The sequence below is a fragment of the Pinus tabuliformis genome, chromosome 8 (genome assembly GCF_031772625.1).
Source record: "Pinus tabuliformis cultivar Carrire ecotype Pingquan chromosome 8, CPIR1, whole genome shotgun sequence".
Lineage (NCBI taxonomy): Eukaryota > Viridiplantae > Streptophyta > Pinopsida > Pinales > Pinaceae > Pinus > Pinus tabuliformis.
The window spans coordinates 581185260-581198307 of record NC_142294.1 but is presented as its reverse complement, the minus strand read 5'-3'; the positions used below and the strand labels follow the sequence as shown (position 1 = coordinate 581198307).

General features: G+C 37.6%; 2 protein-coding genes and 1 pseudogene across 2 annotated transcripts; all 3 read right to left on the bottom strand.

Moving 5' to 3' along the window:
* Window positions 1-344: 344 nt before the first annotated feature.
* On the bottom strand, window positions 345-2972 carry LOC149236804 (pentatricopeptide repeat-containing protein At2g13600-like). Its single transcript, XM_089369036.1, has 4 exons — window positions 1934-2972; window positions 1593-1813; window positions 557-629; window positions 345-400 (listed from the first exon to the last, which is right to left on the bottom strand). The coding sequence occupies exons 1-4, from the start codon at window positions 2970-2972 to the stop codon at window positions 345-347; spliced, it is 1389 nt and encodes a 462-aa protein (XP_089225162.1).
* A 1681-nt stretch (window positions 2973-4653) lies between these two features.
* Window positions 4654-5577, bottom strand: LOC149236803 (pentatricopeptide repeat-containing protein At4g02750 pseudogene; annotated as a pseudogene).
* A 48-nt stretch (window positions 5578-5625) lies between these two features.
* LOC149236802 (pentatricopeptide repeat-containing protein At3g24000, mitochondrial-like) lies at window positions 5626-6555 on the bottom strand. Its single transcript, XM_089369035.1, has one exon. The coding sequence runs from the start codon at window positions 6553-6555 to the stop codon at window positions 5626-5628; it is 930 nt and encodes a 309-aa protein (XP_089225161.1).
* Window positions 6556-13048: the final 6493 nt, after the last annotated feature.

Genomic DNA, 13048 nt, shown 5'->3' with positions numbered 1-13048 from the left:
CCTATTCAGTTTCTATGCTATGTACATCATCAGACTGGTTTCGTATTTTCAGAAATCCCTCTTCTCCTTCAGAGAATGCAGCATCATTTTTTCCTCCATCACCATTGTTGTATTAACGACATTGGCCAATACACAGCACTGTCCTGATTCCCAATGTCTCCAGACTATATATATAAAGCAATTGGAACTAATACTCCAATCCATTATATAGTAGGTGATTTTGTAAACTAGAAGCAGAAAATGCAAACAAGTAAAACTAACTGAGGAAAACCGTGTTCCTACAGAAAGATTGATCAAAATTTTGAATTTAGCTTGTTTTGAAAGTTTGAAGTTTTGAACTCTTATCAACCTACAATATAGCTGCTTATTGATGGATGCATCCTAGCAAGGCTTGTCTTCCCTGTAACATCAAATTTTTTTTTGTAAGTGTACCATTTTAAAATTTATTTTACTTTACCCTAATGTGATGCATAAATTCAAATTCCATTTATATCTATTCAGTTGGACATTATATTTGTTTTGTCAGCCTACCTACTTTAAAATGTCTATCTCTTACCTTTGCGAAAGCTCCGTTCATAGAGTACTCGACACAAGATCAGAAAATAAGATGCTGCGTCTGTGACTTTCTCCTGGTATGTTCCAAAACTCAAATCAGAAAAACTTAAAAGTTCACGTTCATCACTTTCAAAAATGTTTAGCCACAAGCTTTCTTCTGTTAATAGAAATTATTAGATAGGCTTAAGATGCATGAGCAGAAAAACAATGGTGTTTAACAGAGATCCAAAAATCTATGAGAGAAGAACCCAATAATACAAGAGCTTCTGTCAGAAGTAGTAGACATACCTAGGCATCAAAGATATTCAGCTGTTTCATTGTTTCTTGTCAATGTGATAGAAATCAAGCTATTTTAATATGTTTATACTAAGAATGGCATGAAAACTTGTCCTAAAGGTGACATGCCATTTGAGAAGTGTTCTCACATACATCCTGTACCTTGATTTAAAAATAAACAGGTCTGTGTCGTTGATGGCACCGTTTATATATCAGATAATATTTGCAGTTTTCAACCTGTTGTCATTTCTCCAATATTACATCATAAATGAAGAATTAATGAATGAGGGGAATTTAAATTATTATCATAGATAAATCATAATCCCCAGAAAATCAAATTCCATAATTGAGATAATGGAATCAGTATGCATCGAGAGTAACAATTTCACTCCCGATGATCTTGTAAGGGTACTTGATGGCAATGTGGCAATCACAACAAATTCAAAGGTTTGTGACTGTACAAGTAAGCAACCATGGAACTGTGTTGTCAAGCCCTAAGGCAACGTCTAGCTTCTCCCTGTGGTGACAAAGAAACTCTGTTACTTGCGCTGCTCCTCCACATCAAGCAGTACAGATTTTGTGCCAGGCTTATATCTTGCCTCCTTCATCCGCTTAGACAAGTGATCCAGCATTGCATAAATTCTATCTGACTGTGGGTGAGATCTATCTCCTACAATAAATTTGTGCACAACATTCTTGATTTCAATCCAACTACATCCAGGATTTTTCTTTACCTCCCTATCTTTCATCATTCTTCTCACCTTTGCAACATCATCCCACTTGCCTACAGCAGCATAAATATTTGACAGCAAGACATAGGCAGCTGCATTTTGAGGTTCCAAATCAAAAAGGCTTTCTGTTGTACGTCTGCCTATATCAAGGTTTCCATGGACTCTGCAAGAACCAAGCAAGGCCTTCCACAGAATAGCATCAGGCTCATAAGGGATGGAGTTGATAAGGTCCTCTGCTTCATCCAAGTGCCCTTAACCACCAAGAATATCTACCATGCAGACATAGTGCTCCACTCTTGGTCTAATACCATGATGCTGACTCATGGAAAAGAAATAGTGCTAGCCTTTGTCCACTAGGCCTGTATGACTACATGCAGCCAGAACACCAAGAAATGTAATGTGATTTGGAGTCAAGCCTGCTTGTTGCATTTCTTCAAAGAGTAGTAATGCCTCCCTGCCATGTCCATGCTGAGCATATGCTGATATAATTGTGGTCCACAAGACCGTGTCAGGTTTATAAATTTTATCAAATGATAGCCGTGCATCATCTAGGTTCCCACATTTAGCATACATGTCAACTATGACACTTCTGACAGAAACATCTGACTCGAATCCCACTTTGATTATTTGAGCATGAACCTGTTTGCCCTGTTCCAGGGTTGCTAGGTCAACACATGAACTTAAAACAACTGCCCAGGTGGAGTTATTAGGTTTCACACAAGATTGTCCCATTCCAGAAAAAAGCTGCAGGGCTTCCTCATCTTGTCCATTCTGAACATATCCTGTAAGGACAACAGTCCATGATATGACATTTGCCTCGGGCATTTTCTCAAATAGTACACGGGCATCAAATGTTTTTTTATTCCGAGCATATCCCATGATCATCACATTCCATGATTCCACATTTCTTTCAGGCATTTCATCAAAGAGCTGTCGTGCCTCATCTGTTCTTCCATTCTCTGCATATCCCACAATCATAGAATTCCATGACAGCACATTACTTTCACACATCCTCTCAAAGAACAGACGCGCATCATCAATTTCCCCACATTTCGCATACATACTAACAAGGACATTGCCCACATTTACATTTGACACAAAACCAGTTTTGACAGTGTGAGCATGGATTTGCTTTCCATCTTCAAGGGCTGCTAGGCTCGTGCATATGCCCAGGAAACAAGTTAGGTTGGACTGGTTAGGCATTGTACCAGTACTAAGCATCCGGGCAAAGAATTCCAATGCATCTTTGACATTCTCATTCTGGGCATAGCCTGCGATAACTGAAGTCCACGAAACTACATCTCGTTCAGGCATTGTATCAAACAGTTGCCGTGCATTATCTATGCTTCCACATTTGGCATACATGTTAATTGTTGCATTACCCACAGAAATATCAAATTGAAAACCCATTTTAATACTGTCAGCATGGACCTGCTTGCCTGGTAGCATCTGGCGATTACATGAAGGGTCATGGCGCTTGAAGTGGAAGCGATCCTAGCTCTTCCAGTGTACACCCCCATTTTCATACAGGAGGCAATGAGTTAATTTTACTTTTGGACAGTTACATGCATTTTTGAGCCCGAGTTTTCTCAGAGCATAATCGTCTCCACAAAACTTTGTTTGATTTTTGCAAATTTATGTCACCACATTGCATCCAGTCAATACATAGGAAAATATCATGCGATGAATATTTAGGCTGCAAGACACATTAGATTTATATCCCCTATTCAGTTTCTATGCTATGTACATCATCAGACTAGTTTCGTATTTTCAGAAATCCCTCTTCTCCTTCAGAGAATGCAGCATCATTTTTTCCTCCATCACCATTGTTGTATTAACGACATTGGCCAATATACAGCACTGTCCTGATTCCAATGTCTCCAGACTATATATATAAAGCAATTGGAACTAATACTCCAATCCATTATATATTGGGTGATTTTGTAAACTAGAAGCAGAAAATGCAAACAAGTAAAACTAACTGAGGAAAACCGTGTTCCTACAGAAAGATTGATCAAAATTTTGAATTTAGCTTGTTTTGAAAGTTTGAAGTTTTGAACTCTTATCAACCTACAATATAGCTGCTTATTGATGGATGCATCCTAGCAAGGCTTGTCTTCCCTGTAACATCAAAAAAAAAATTGTAAGTGTACCATTTTTAAATTTATTTTACTTTACCCTAATGTGATGCATAAATTCAAATTCCATTTATATCTATTCAGTTGGACATTATATTTGTTTTGTCAGCCTACTTGCTTTAAAATGTCTGTCTCTTACCTTTGCGAAAGCTCCGTTCATAGAGTACTCGACACAAGATCAGAAAATAAGATGCTGCGTCTGTGACTTTCTCCTGGTATGTGCCAAAACTCAAATCAGAAAAACTTAAAAGTTCACGTTCATCACTTTCAAAAATGTTTAGCCACAAGCTTTCTTCTGTTAATAGAAATTATTAGATAGGCTTAAGATGCATGAGCAGAAAAACAATGGTGTTTAACAGAGATCCAAAAATCTATGAGAGAAGAACCCAATAATACAAGAGCTTCTGTCAGAAGTAGCAGACATACCTAGGCATCAAAGATATTCAGCTGTTTCATTGTTTCTTGTCAATGTGATAGAAATCAAGCTCTTTTAATATGTTTATACTAAGAATGGCATGAAAACTTGTCCTAAAGGTGACATGCCATTTGAGAAGTGTTCTCACATACATCCTGTACCTTGATTTAAAAATAAACAGGTATGTTTCGTTGATGGCACCGTTTATATATCAGATAATATTTGCAGTTTTCAACCTGTTGTCATTTCTCCAATATTACATCATAAATGAAGAATTAATGAATGAGGGGAGTTTAAATTATTATCATAGATAAATCATAATCCCCAGAAAATCAAATTCCATAATTGAGATAATGGAATCAGTATGCATCGAGAGTAACAATTTCACTCCCGATGATCTTGTAAGGGTACTTGACGGAAATGTGGCAATCACAACAAATTCAAAGGTTTGTGACTGTACAAGTAAGCAACCATGGAACTATGTTGTCAAGCCCTAAGGCAACGTCCAGCTTCTCCCTGTGGTGACAAAGAAACTCTGTTACTTGCGCTGCTCCTCCACATCAAGCAGTACAGATTTTGTGTCAGGCATATATCCTGCCTCCTTCATCCGCTTAGACAAGTGATCCAGCATTGCATAAATTCTATCTGACTGTGGGTGAGATCTATCTCCTACAATAAATTTGTGCACCACATTCTTGATTTCAATCCAACTACATCCAGGATTCTTCTTTACCTCCCTATCTTTCATCATTCTTCTCACCTTTGCAACATCATCCCACTTGCCTGCAGCAGCATAAATATTTGACAGCAAGACATAGGCAACTGCATTTTGAGGTTCCAAATCAAAAAGGCTTTCTGCTGCACGTCTGCCTATATCAAGGTTTCCATGGACTCTGCAAGCACCAAGCAAGGCCTTCCACAGAATAGCATCAGGCTCATAAGGGATGGAGTTGATAAGGTCCTCTGCTTCATCCAAGTGCCCTGAACCACCAAGAATATCTACCATGCAGACATAGTGCTCCACTCTTGGTCTAATACCATGATGCTGACTCATGGAAAAGAAATAGTGCCAGCCTTTGTCCACTAGGCCTGTATGACTACATGCAGCCAGAACACCAAGAAATGTAACGTGATTTGGAGTCAAACCTGCTTGTTGCATTTCTTCAAAGAGTAGTAATGCCTCCCTGCCATGTCCATGCTGAGCATACGCTGATATAATTGTGGTCCACAAGACCGTGTCAGGTTTATAAATTTTATCAAATGATAGCCGTGCATCATCTAGGTTCCCACATTTACCATACATGTCAACTATGACACTTCTGACAGAAACATCTGACTCAAATCCCACTTTGATTATTTGAGCATGAACCTGTTTGCCCTGTTCCAGGGTTGCTAGGTCAGCACATGAACTTAAAACAACTGCCCAGGTGGAGTTATTAGGTTTCACACAAGATTGTCCCATTCCAGAAAAAAGCTGCAGGGCTTCCTCATCTTGTCCATTCTGAACATATCATGTAAGGACAGCAGTCCATGATATGACATTTGCCTCGGGCATTTTCTCAAATAGTACACGGGCATCAAATGTTTTTTTATTCCGAGCATATCCCACAATCATCACATTCCAAGATTCCACATTTCTTTCAGGCATTTCATCAAAGAGCTGCCATGCCTCATTTGTTCTTCCATTCTCTGCATATCCCACAATCATAGAATTCCATGACAGCACATTACTTTCACACATCCTCTCAAAGAACAGACGCACATCATCAATCTCCCCACATTTCGCATACATACTAACAAGGACATTGCCCACATTTACATTTGACACAAAACCAGTTTTGACAGTGTGAGCATGGATTTGCTTGCCATCTTCAAGGGCTGCTAGGCTCGTGCATATGCCCAGGAAACAAGTTAGGTTGGACTGGTTAGGCATTGTACCAGTACTAAGCATCCGGGCAAAGAATTCCAATGCATCTTTGACATACTCATTCTGGGCATATCCTGCGATAACTGAAGTCCACGAAACTACATCTCGTTCAGGCATTGTATCAAACAGTTGTCGTGCATTATCTATGCTTCCACATTTGGCATACATGTTAATTGCTGCATTACCCACAGAAATATCAAATTGAAAACCCATTTTAATACTGTCAGCATGGACCTGCTTGCCTGGTAGCAAGACTTCAAGGCTGGCACATGCACTCAAAACACCGGTGAATGTAAATTGGTTTCGGTAAACACACCCCTCATGCATACAGGAAAAGAGATCCAATGACTCTTGAAAACATCCATTCTTGGCATATCCGGTAATAACCGAAGTCCATGACACAACATCTCGTTTGGGCATTTTCTCAAATAATTGGCGTGCATACTCCATGCGTCCAATCTGAGCATATCCTGCTATCATTGTATTCCATGAAACTACATTTCGTTCAGGCATTTTGTCGAACAACTTTTGGCCGTCCTCTAATTACGCCGTAAGGCGTTCCCTCTGAGAAAGACATCCCTAAAATGTGACGTGTGCGATCCTGAGCCATTGATTATGTGTGTTAGATGATTGGAGTGTTTTCTGCCGTTCGTTTAATCTGTTTTTTTCATAGAAAAATGGTTTTTTTCCCATGGTAATGGGCCATGAAAAGCCAGGACTGGCCTGCTGGCGATGAGACTCTTCGCAGAGACTGCCTGCTGGCGATGAGACTCTTCGCAGAGACTGCCTGCTGGCGATGAGACTCTTCTGCTGGCGATGAGACTCTTCGCAGAGACTCTTCATGTCTTTCTTCCCTGCATGCGTAGCCTTGTGCTGTTATATCAATAGCAACCCTGTGCGCATGGAAAAAAAATGACCTGTCTTGAGTTTGACAGAAACTTGGAAGAAAGCCGTTTCGGGGATTTTGTATCGTGAGAGAACAACGCTGTTTTGTGTGGAGTCAGGCGGCAGAAAATGATGATGAACACAGATAGCCGATATGAAGCAATGGAGAAGGAAGAGAAAGGGTTTAATTGAATCTGTACCATTTTCAGAGAAATGAATTTTCAGTAGTGGTCGTTGTTACTGTCACAGTGAGTTCCTCGTATTCATAATTTCTTTCATTTGTTGTTATTGTTTGCTAAATACATTTTTATACCTTAAACAATTAAGATTCATTGCCATACTATTCGGATCTCTTATGGTTCTTTATATAATGAATGAGATTTCGTACTGTCCATCTAATGGGTTAATGGTTGTTTGTACCTTCAGTCTGGTTATGATGTTAATGGGCTTTTTGTATCCTCTCTGTCTTTTGTATTCATCCTATTATGATGATAACTGTTATCAGTTTGAAATAACCCACTATCATTTTCAGATTGAAAATGCAAAAATCCATTCTCATCTTTCTCCTTTTTTGGTTGAGGTACCATTGATTTACAAATGTATGCCCTAAAAAGTATGTACGGTTAATGTTATTCATGAGGAGCAGTTATAATTAATTAGGTTTGGTTTTTGTTTACTTCTGATCAGATCACAGGGTATGTTGGAGTGATTTTGCTTTCCTTAGTTTTGTGTTGGGGAATATTTCTTTCACTGTTGGAGTGAGTTTGCCTGCCCTAGGTGTTGGGGAATATTTCTGAACGAAAGCTGGGTAAACTTCTTGAAACATTTGGGCGAACACTTCATCCATCATCAGGGCGAGACAGCTGAAGTGAGATAGAAGAGAGGAAGACCATGTGTGTACTTCTTGAAACATAACATTTGGGCGAACACTTCATCCATCGTCAGGGCGAGACAGCTGAAGTGAGATAGAAGAGAGGAAGACCATGTGTGTACTTCTTGAAACATTTAGGTGAATACTTTACCCATTATCAGGGCCAGACAACTGATGAGCTTATGGGAAATGGAAGAGAGCCAGGCCAAGATTATATCGCATTGAATCCAAGATAAATCTATAGGAGAGAAGTTAAACTTCTGAAAAATTAGAAGAGGGCAAGAGAACCAGGTTGTGGTTTCTTAAACCTAAATTAATTAGTTTTAAGAAAGATGTTAAATTAGAGAAGGGGGAGGATAAAATTAAGTTTTCCCTAAACTTTGGATGGTTTAAGAAGTCCACAGTTTTCTTTCCGAAGTACTCTCCCCATGAATTTTGACTGTGAATATCTGCATACCTTGGTTTTTTTTTCCATACTATAACCTGAATAGTGGAACTTTTGACTTTGAAATTTGTCCTTTATTTTCTTTCTCCGGTTGATGAATTTTGTGATATATATCTATTCTGAATGGTGGAAAATGTTTTTTAACTTGCTCTGGTTGATGTATATATTGATGGTCTCACCATTTTGATGACAGAAGTGTTGGGAAATGGAACTTCATAATGATTAATGACATAGAATCTGTTATGGAAGAACAAATAAGAATTTGTTGTGTAATCAGTTATCTTTTCCATTAATGTGCTCAACATGAATGTAGTATCAACTTGGCTGCTTTTATTGAAATTTTGGATTATGTAGAATGTATTGAGTTAGAGAAATACACTACAAGAAAGGCAATGGTGTAAGGATGACATTGGAATTCAAATGAATTACATGTAAAATAAACAGACAGAACAGATTTTATGAAGGTAGATGACTGTTTGGATCCAAGTGAGCTACATCTTAGAAAACCAGAGCTGGGAAGTATATGAGGACACTAACTCTTTTAGAAACCCAGATCTGGGAAGTATACGAGGACTAACTCTTTCAGTCACTGATCTGTCAAACTTGCATCATTCAGAAAGGATAACCTGTCTGACTCTTTTTAATAGCAACAGATTTGCCAAACTTACATCATCCGGAAAGAATTGTTTGACTGTTTTTAGTAAAATGGTAATTAGTTTGGGAGGGGAGCTTTTTTCTATTTCCATTTTTAATTAGGGTTGTAATTTATGAAATAGAACTAGCAATTTACTGAAAGCATGTGGTTTCTTTTGAAAAATAGATATTTCAACAGTGGCACTGCATTGAAATCTTGTTTAACGTTCACATAATTTTTTAATAGAATGGCATTTATATGATGGATTAGCTATAATTGATGTGTGTGGTTGCATATATTATTTATTTCAATTAAATTTTTGTAGAACGAGTGATTATTATTTTGTTTCACATATATTATTAATTGTTTATTTATTAATAATTACGCGGTAAGGCGTTCCTCTGAGAAAGACATCCCTATAATGTGACGTGTGCGATCCTGAGCCATTGATTATGTGTGTTAGATGATTGGAGTGTTTTCTGCCGTTCGTTTAATATGTTTTTTCATAGAAAAATGGTTTTTTTCCCATGGTAATGGGCCATGAAAAGCCAGGACTGGCCTGCTAGCAATGAGACTCTTCTACTGGCGATGAGACTCTTCGCAGAGACTGCCTGCTGGCAATGAGACTTTTCTGCTGGCGATGAGACTCTTCGCAGAGACTCTTCATGTCTTTCCTCCCTGCATGCATAGCCTTGTGATGTTATATCAATAGCAACCCTGTGCGCATGGAAAAAAAATGACCTGTCTTGAGTTTGACAGAAACTTGGCCCGCCGTTTTCCAGGCTCGTCCAGATCATTCAAATTATATATTTCGGACAATTATGTTGCAAATCGTCTTTAAGAAGTTTTATATTCAAGCACTGTTATTTGCTAAGCGAAACAATTTTGTTCTGCTTTCATACAATTTTAAGGTAATTTCAGTTCTTGTTCTTGGCAACTGTTTCCATTCCTAGAGCTGGGTAGCCCAAGGGTATTACATAGGTATTTATGGCCTAAACTTGTCAATTTACGAATCAGAATTTATTTGTCTTCTGTAAATGTAACTTGGTTAACTATACGTTGTCTGAATTAATCTGGGTTTCTTAAGACATTGGGTTAATCACAACTCTATTTTGTTAATCATCAACTAATATGCTCAAGATTCTTTAATGAAGAGATTTGTTTTGGTTTGTACTTTTATCTTCAAATTTAAATTCATTAACCTTTGACTCACAGCGTGTCACTGTAGATTAGAATTGTAATCACAATGTATGCCGAATGTACATTAATATTTTAAATGGAGTTTCCTTGACAATATGAAACCCCATCCAATCTGATACAGTGCTCACAAGCATAAGCATCTTGAGATTTTGCTTTTGTTTAGACATATTCTAGATTTTTTTTAATTACTGTAATTTGGGTATAATTTTTATGCTATTTATTTTATAGCTTCTTTAATTCCTGTAATTTGGGTGTATTCTTCATTCTAGGTAATTAATTACTGCACTTTATATATTCTTTAATTACTGTAACTGGTTATAGTTTCTATCTTGTCCTTGTTCTGTTTTTTTTCTTTTATAATCTTGGATGTATAATCATTTCTTAATTTTCCTATGTATCAATTTTCTTCGATCTTGTATTTTATTTGGTTGATTTTCATTTTTCCTATGTTTCAATTTTCTTTGATTTTTTTAATTTTCGCTGTTTCAATTTTCTTTGATCTTGTGTTTCATTTGGTTGATTTTCATTTTATCCTGTGTGTTTTCTATTTTTATATCAATTGTTTGTAGTTGTATGATTGAAATTTGATTGTAATATATGCTGGTGAAGGTTTCTTTTGATCGTGCTTTTTCTTTCACATGAATGGATGAGAAGTAATTTTCACAATGTATATACAAATTGTGCATTGCTGTGCTGGAATGCTATGTTATGGATATATTTAAAATCTACTGATCTGTACTCTTGGACCTTGGTTGTAGGGTGGAAAAATAATAATCGCAGATGTTTGCTGAGAGGAGATATGTTGAAAAATGAAAGGCAATTTGGTAAAGGTTTTCATCTGGCAAGTTACTATGTTATGTTATTTTTTAATCTGTTTTTTTCATAGAAAAATGGTTTTTTTCCCATGGTAATGGGCCATGAAAAGCCAGGACTGGCCTGCTGGCGATGAGACTCTTCGCAGAGACTGCCTGCTGGCGATGAGACTCTTCTGCTGGTGATGAGACCCTTCGCAGAGACTCTTCATGTCTTTCTTCCCTGCATGCGTAGCCTTGTGCTGTTATATCAATAGCAACCCTGTGCGCATGGAAAAAAAATGACCTGTCTTGAGTTTGACAGAAACTTGGCCCGCCGTTTTCCAGGCTCGTCCAGATCATTCAAATTATATAATTCGGACAATTACGTTGCAAATCGTCTTTAAATTTTTTTATATTCAAGCACTGTTATTTGCTAAGCGAAACAATTTTGTTCTGTTTTCATACGATTTCAATTCTTGTTCTTAGCAACCTTTTCCATTCCTAGAGTTGGGCAGCCCGAGGGTATTACAGAGGTATTTATGGTCTAAACTTGTCAATTTACGAATCAGAATTTATTTGTCTTCTGTAAATGTAACTTGGTTAACTATACGCTGTCTGAATTAATCTGGGTTTCTTAAGACATTGGGTTAATCACCACTCTATTTTGTTAATCATCAACTAATATGCTCAAGATTCTTTAATGAAGAGATTTGTTTTGGTTTGTACTTTTATCTTCAAATTTAAATTCATTAACCTTTGACTCACAGCGTGTCACCGTAGATTAGAATTGTAATCACAATGTATGCCGAATGTACATTAATATTTTAAATGGAGTTTCCTTGACAATATGAAACCCCATCCAATAAAAGAGGAGGCTCCTAATATGTAGCCAAACACAACAATCAATTGAAATTCAAGATGTTTAACATTTATGAATATCAAGCTGTCATCCTAAGATATAGCTGAGGAAGCTTTCACAAATAAAGATGACAACATAAGATGTGGCCAACAACATCAATCACTTCAAAAAATTGTTAGAGATGCTAGCACTTGTTGAGGCACCAATTCAAAATGTACATGCAGTCATCGCCTTGCTTGCATTACTAGCCTAATCTTATGACAGTCTGGTCACTTCATTTGACATAGAACCCATATCGCCATAATAATGCAAGAGAAGACATGAAAGAAATATTCAAGGTTGATAACAAAAAACACAGTTTTCTTTCAGCAAGTAGGAACAAGAAGTTCGAGAAAAAGGTTGTTGATCTGACACAAAAATGAGATTCACTTGCAATTATATTTTTTGTTGCTAAAATAGCAAGGTATAATTCATTTATTGCAGAAAGCAATGGCACCACACCAAAGGAGCATTGGAAAATGTTTTCAGTTGAAAAGGAGAATAAAGCAAATGTGGCAACATACTTCAGGTAGTCTGAGCCTACTTCTTACATCAATGCTCCACCGGTTGGCGCCCTTGCATTTTTCCGTGGTCATCCTTCCTAGCAAGCATGTGAAAATTAATGTGCACCAAATCCCTCTCACAGAATTGAATATATCTGTACTCAAAATCTCACCCCAATGAAAAGCCCAAATAAACCATGCACCTGGTAAAGTGCACAGGCGGGCACAGTGGATGCAGGAAGCTTGCAATGGCGGTGGTTTAGGATTATCTGATTTTCATGGCCTCCATGGCTAAGTGGGTAGTACACAATCAAGCACACTGGATGCAGGAGCTTGAGTTTGCAATTGTAATGGCGGTGGTTTATTGTATTTTTTTTCAACTAAAAAAATTGTGTTTGGAGCAGTTTTCAGATATATATAATTTTGCTTGAGATTGGACCGCGTTTGGAGCAATTTTCAGATATATATAATTTTGTTTGAGATTAGACCTCCCTACTTAACTATTAACCATTAAACCACGTCCTAAAAACTATTGAAGATGTCTGAATGGCTAAGTGGTTCGTTATAAATCTGGTAACTGATTACGATGCAATGGGAAAACACCTTCAGTGTCGCTTGAACCTGCGGCCAAATGGAGACCTTGAATGTATATGTTTCGCAAGATGCTGGGAACTGCCAATGCAGACAATTTATAGTAGCACGGGGTGGGATTCGTATGCATGGGCCTTCCGAGCACCTGCCAAAATGGTGGATGTCATTGTTCACAGAGTATAATT

Coding starts and splice junctions, on each gene's coding strand:
- LOC149236804 (XM_089369036.1), bottom strand. CDS start 2,972: ATGGGTTTTCAATTTGATATTTCTGTGGGTAATGCAACAATTAACATG. Junction 630..1,592: donor AGTGGGATGATGTTGCAAAG/GTGAGAAGAATG, acceptor GGAACATACCAG/GAGAAAGTCACAGACGCAGC. Junction 401..556: donor TGAACGGAGCTTTCGCAAAG/GTAAGAGATAGA, acceptor TTGATGTTACAG/GGAAGACAAGCCTTGCTAGG.
- LOC149236802 (XM_089369035.1), bottom strand. CDS start 6,555: ATGCCTGAACGAAATGTAGTTTCATGGAATACAATGATAGCAGGATAT.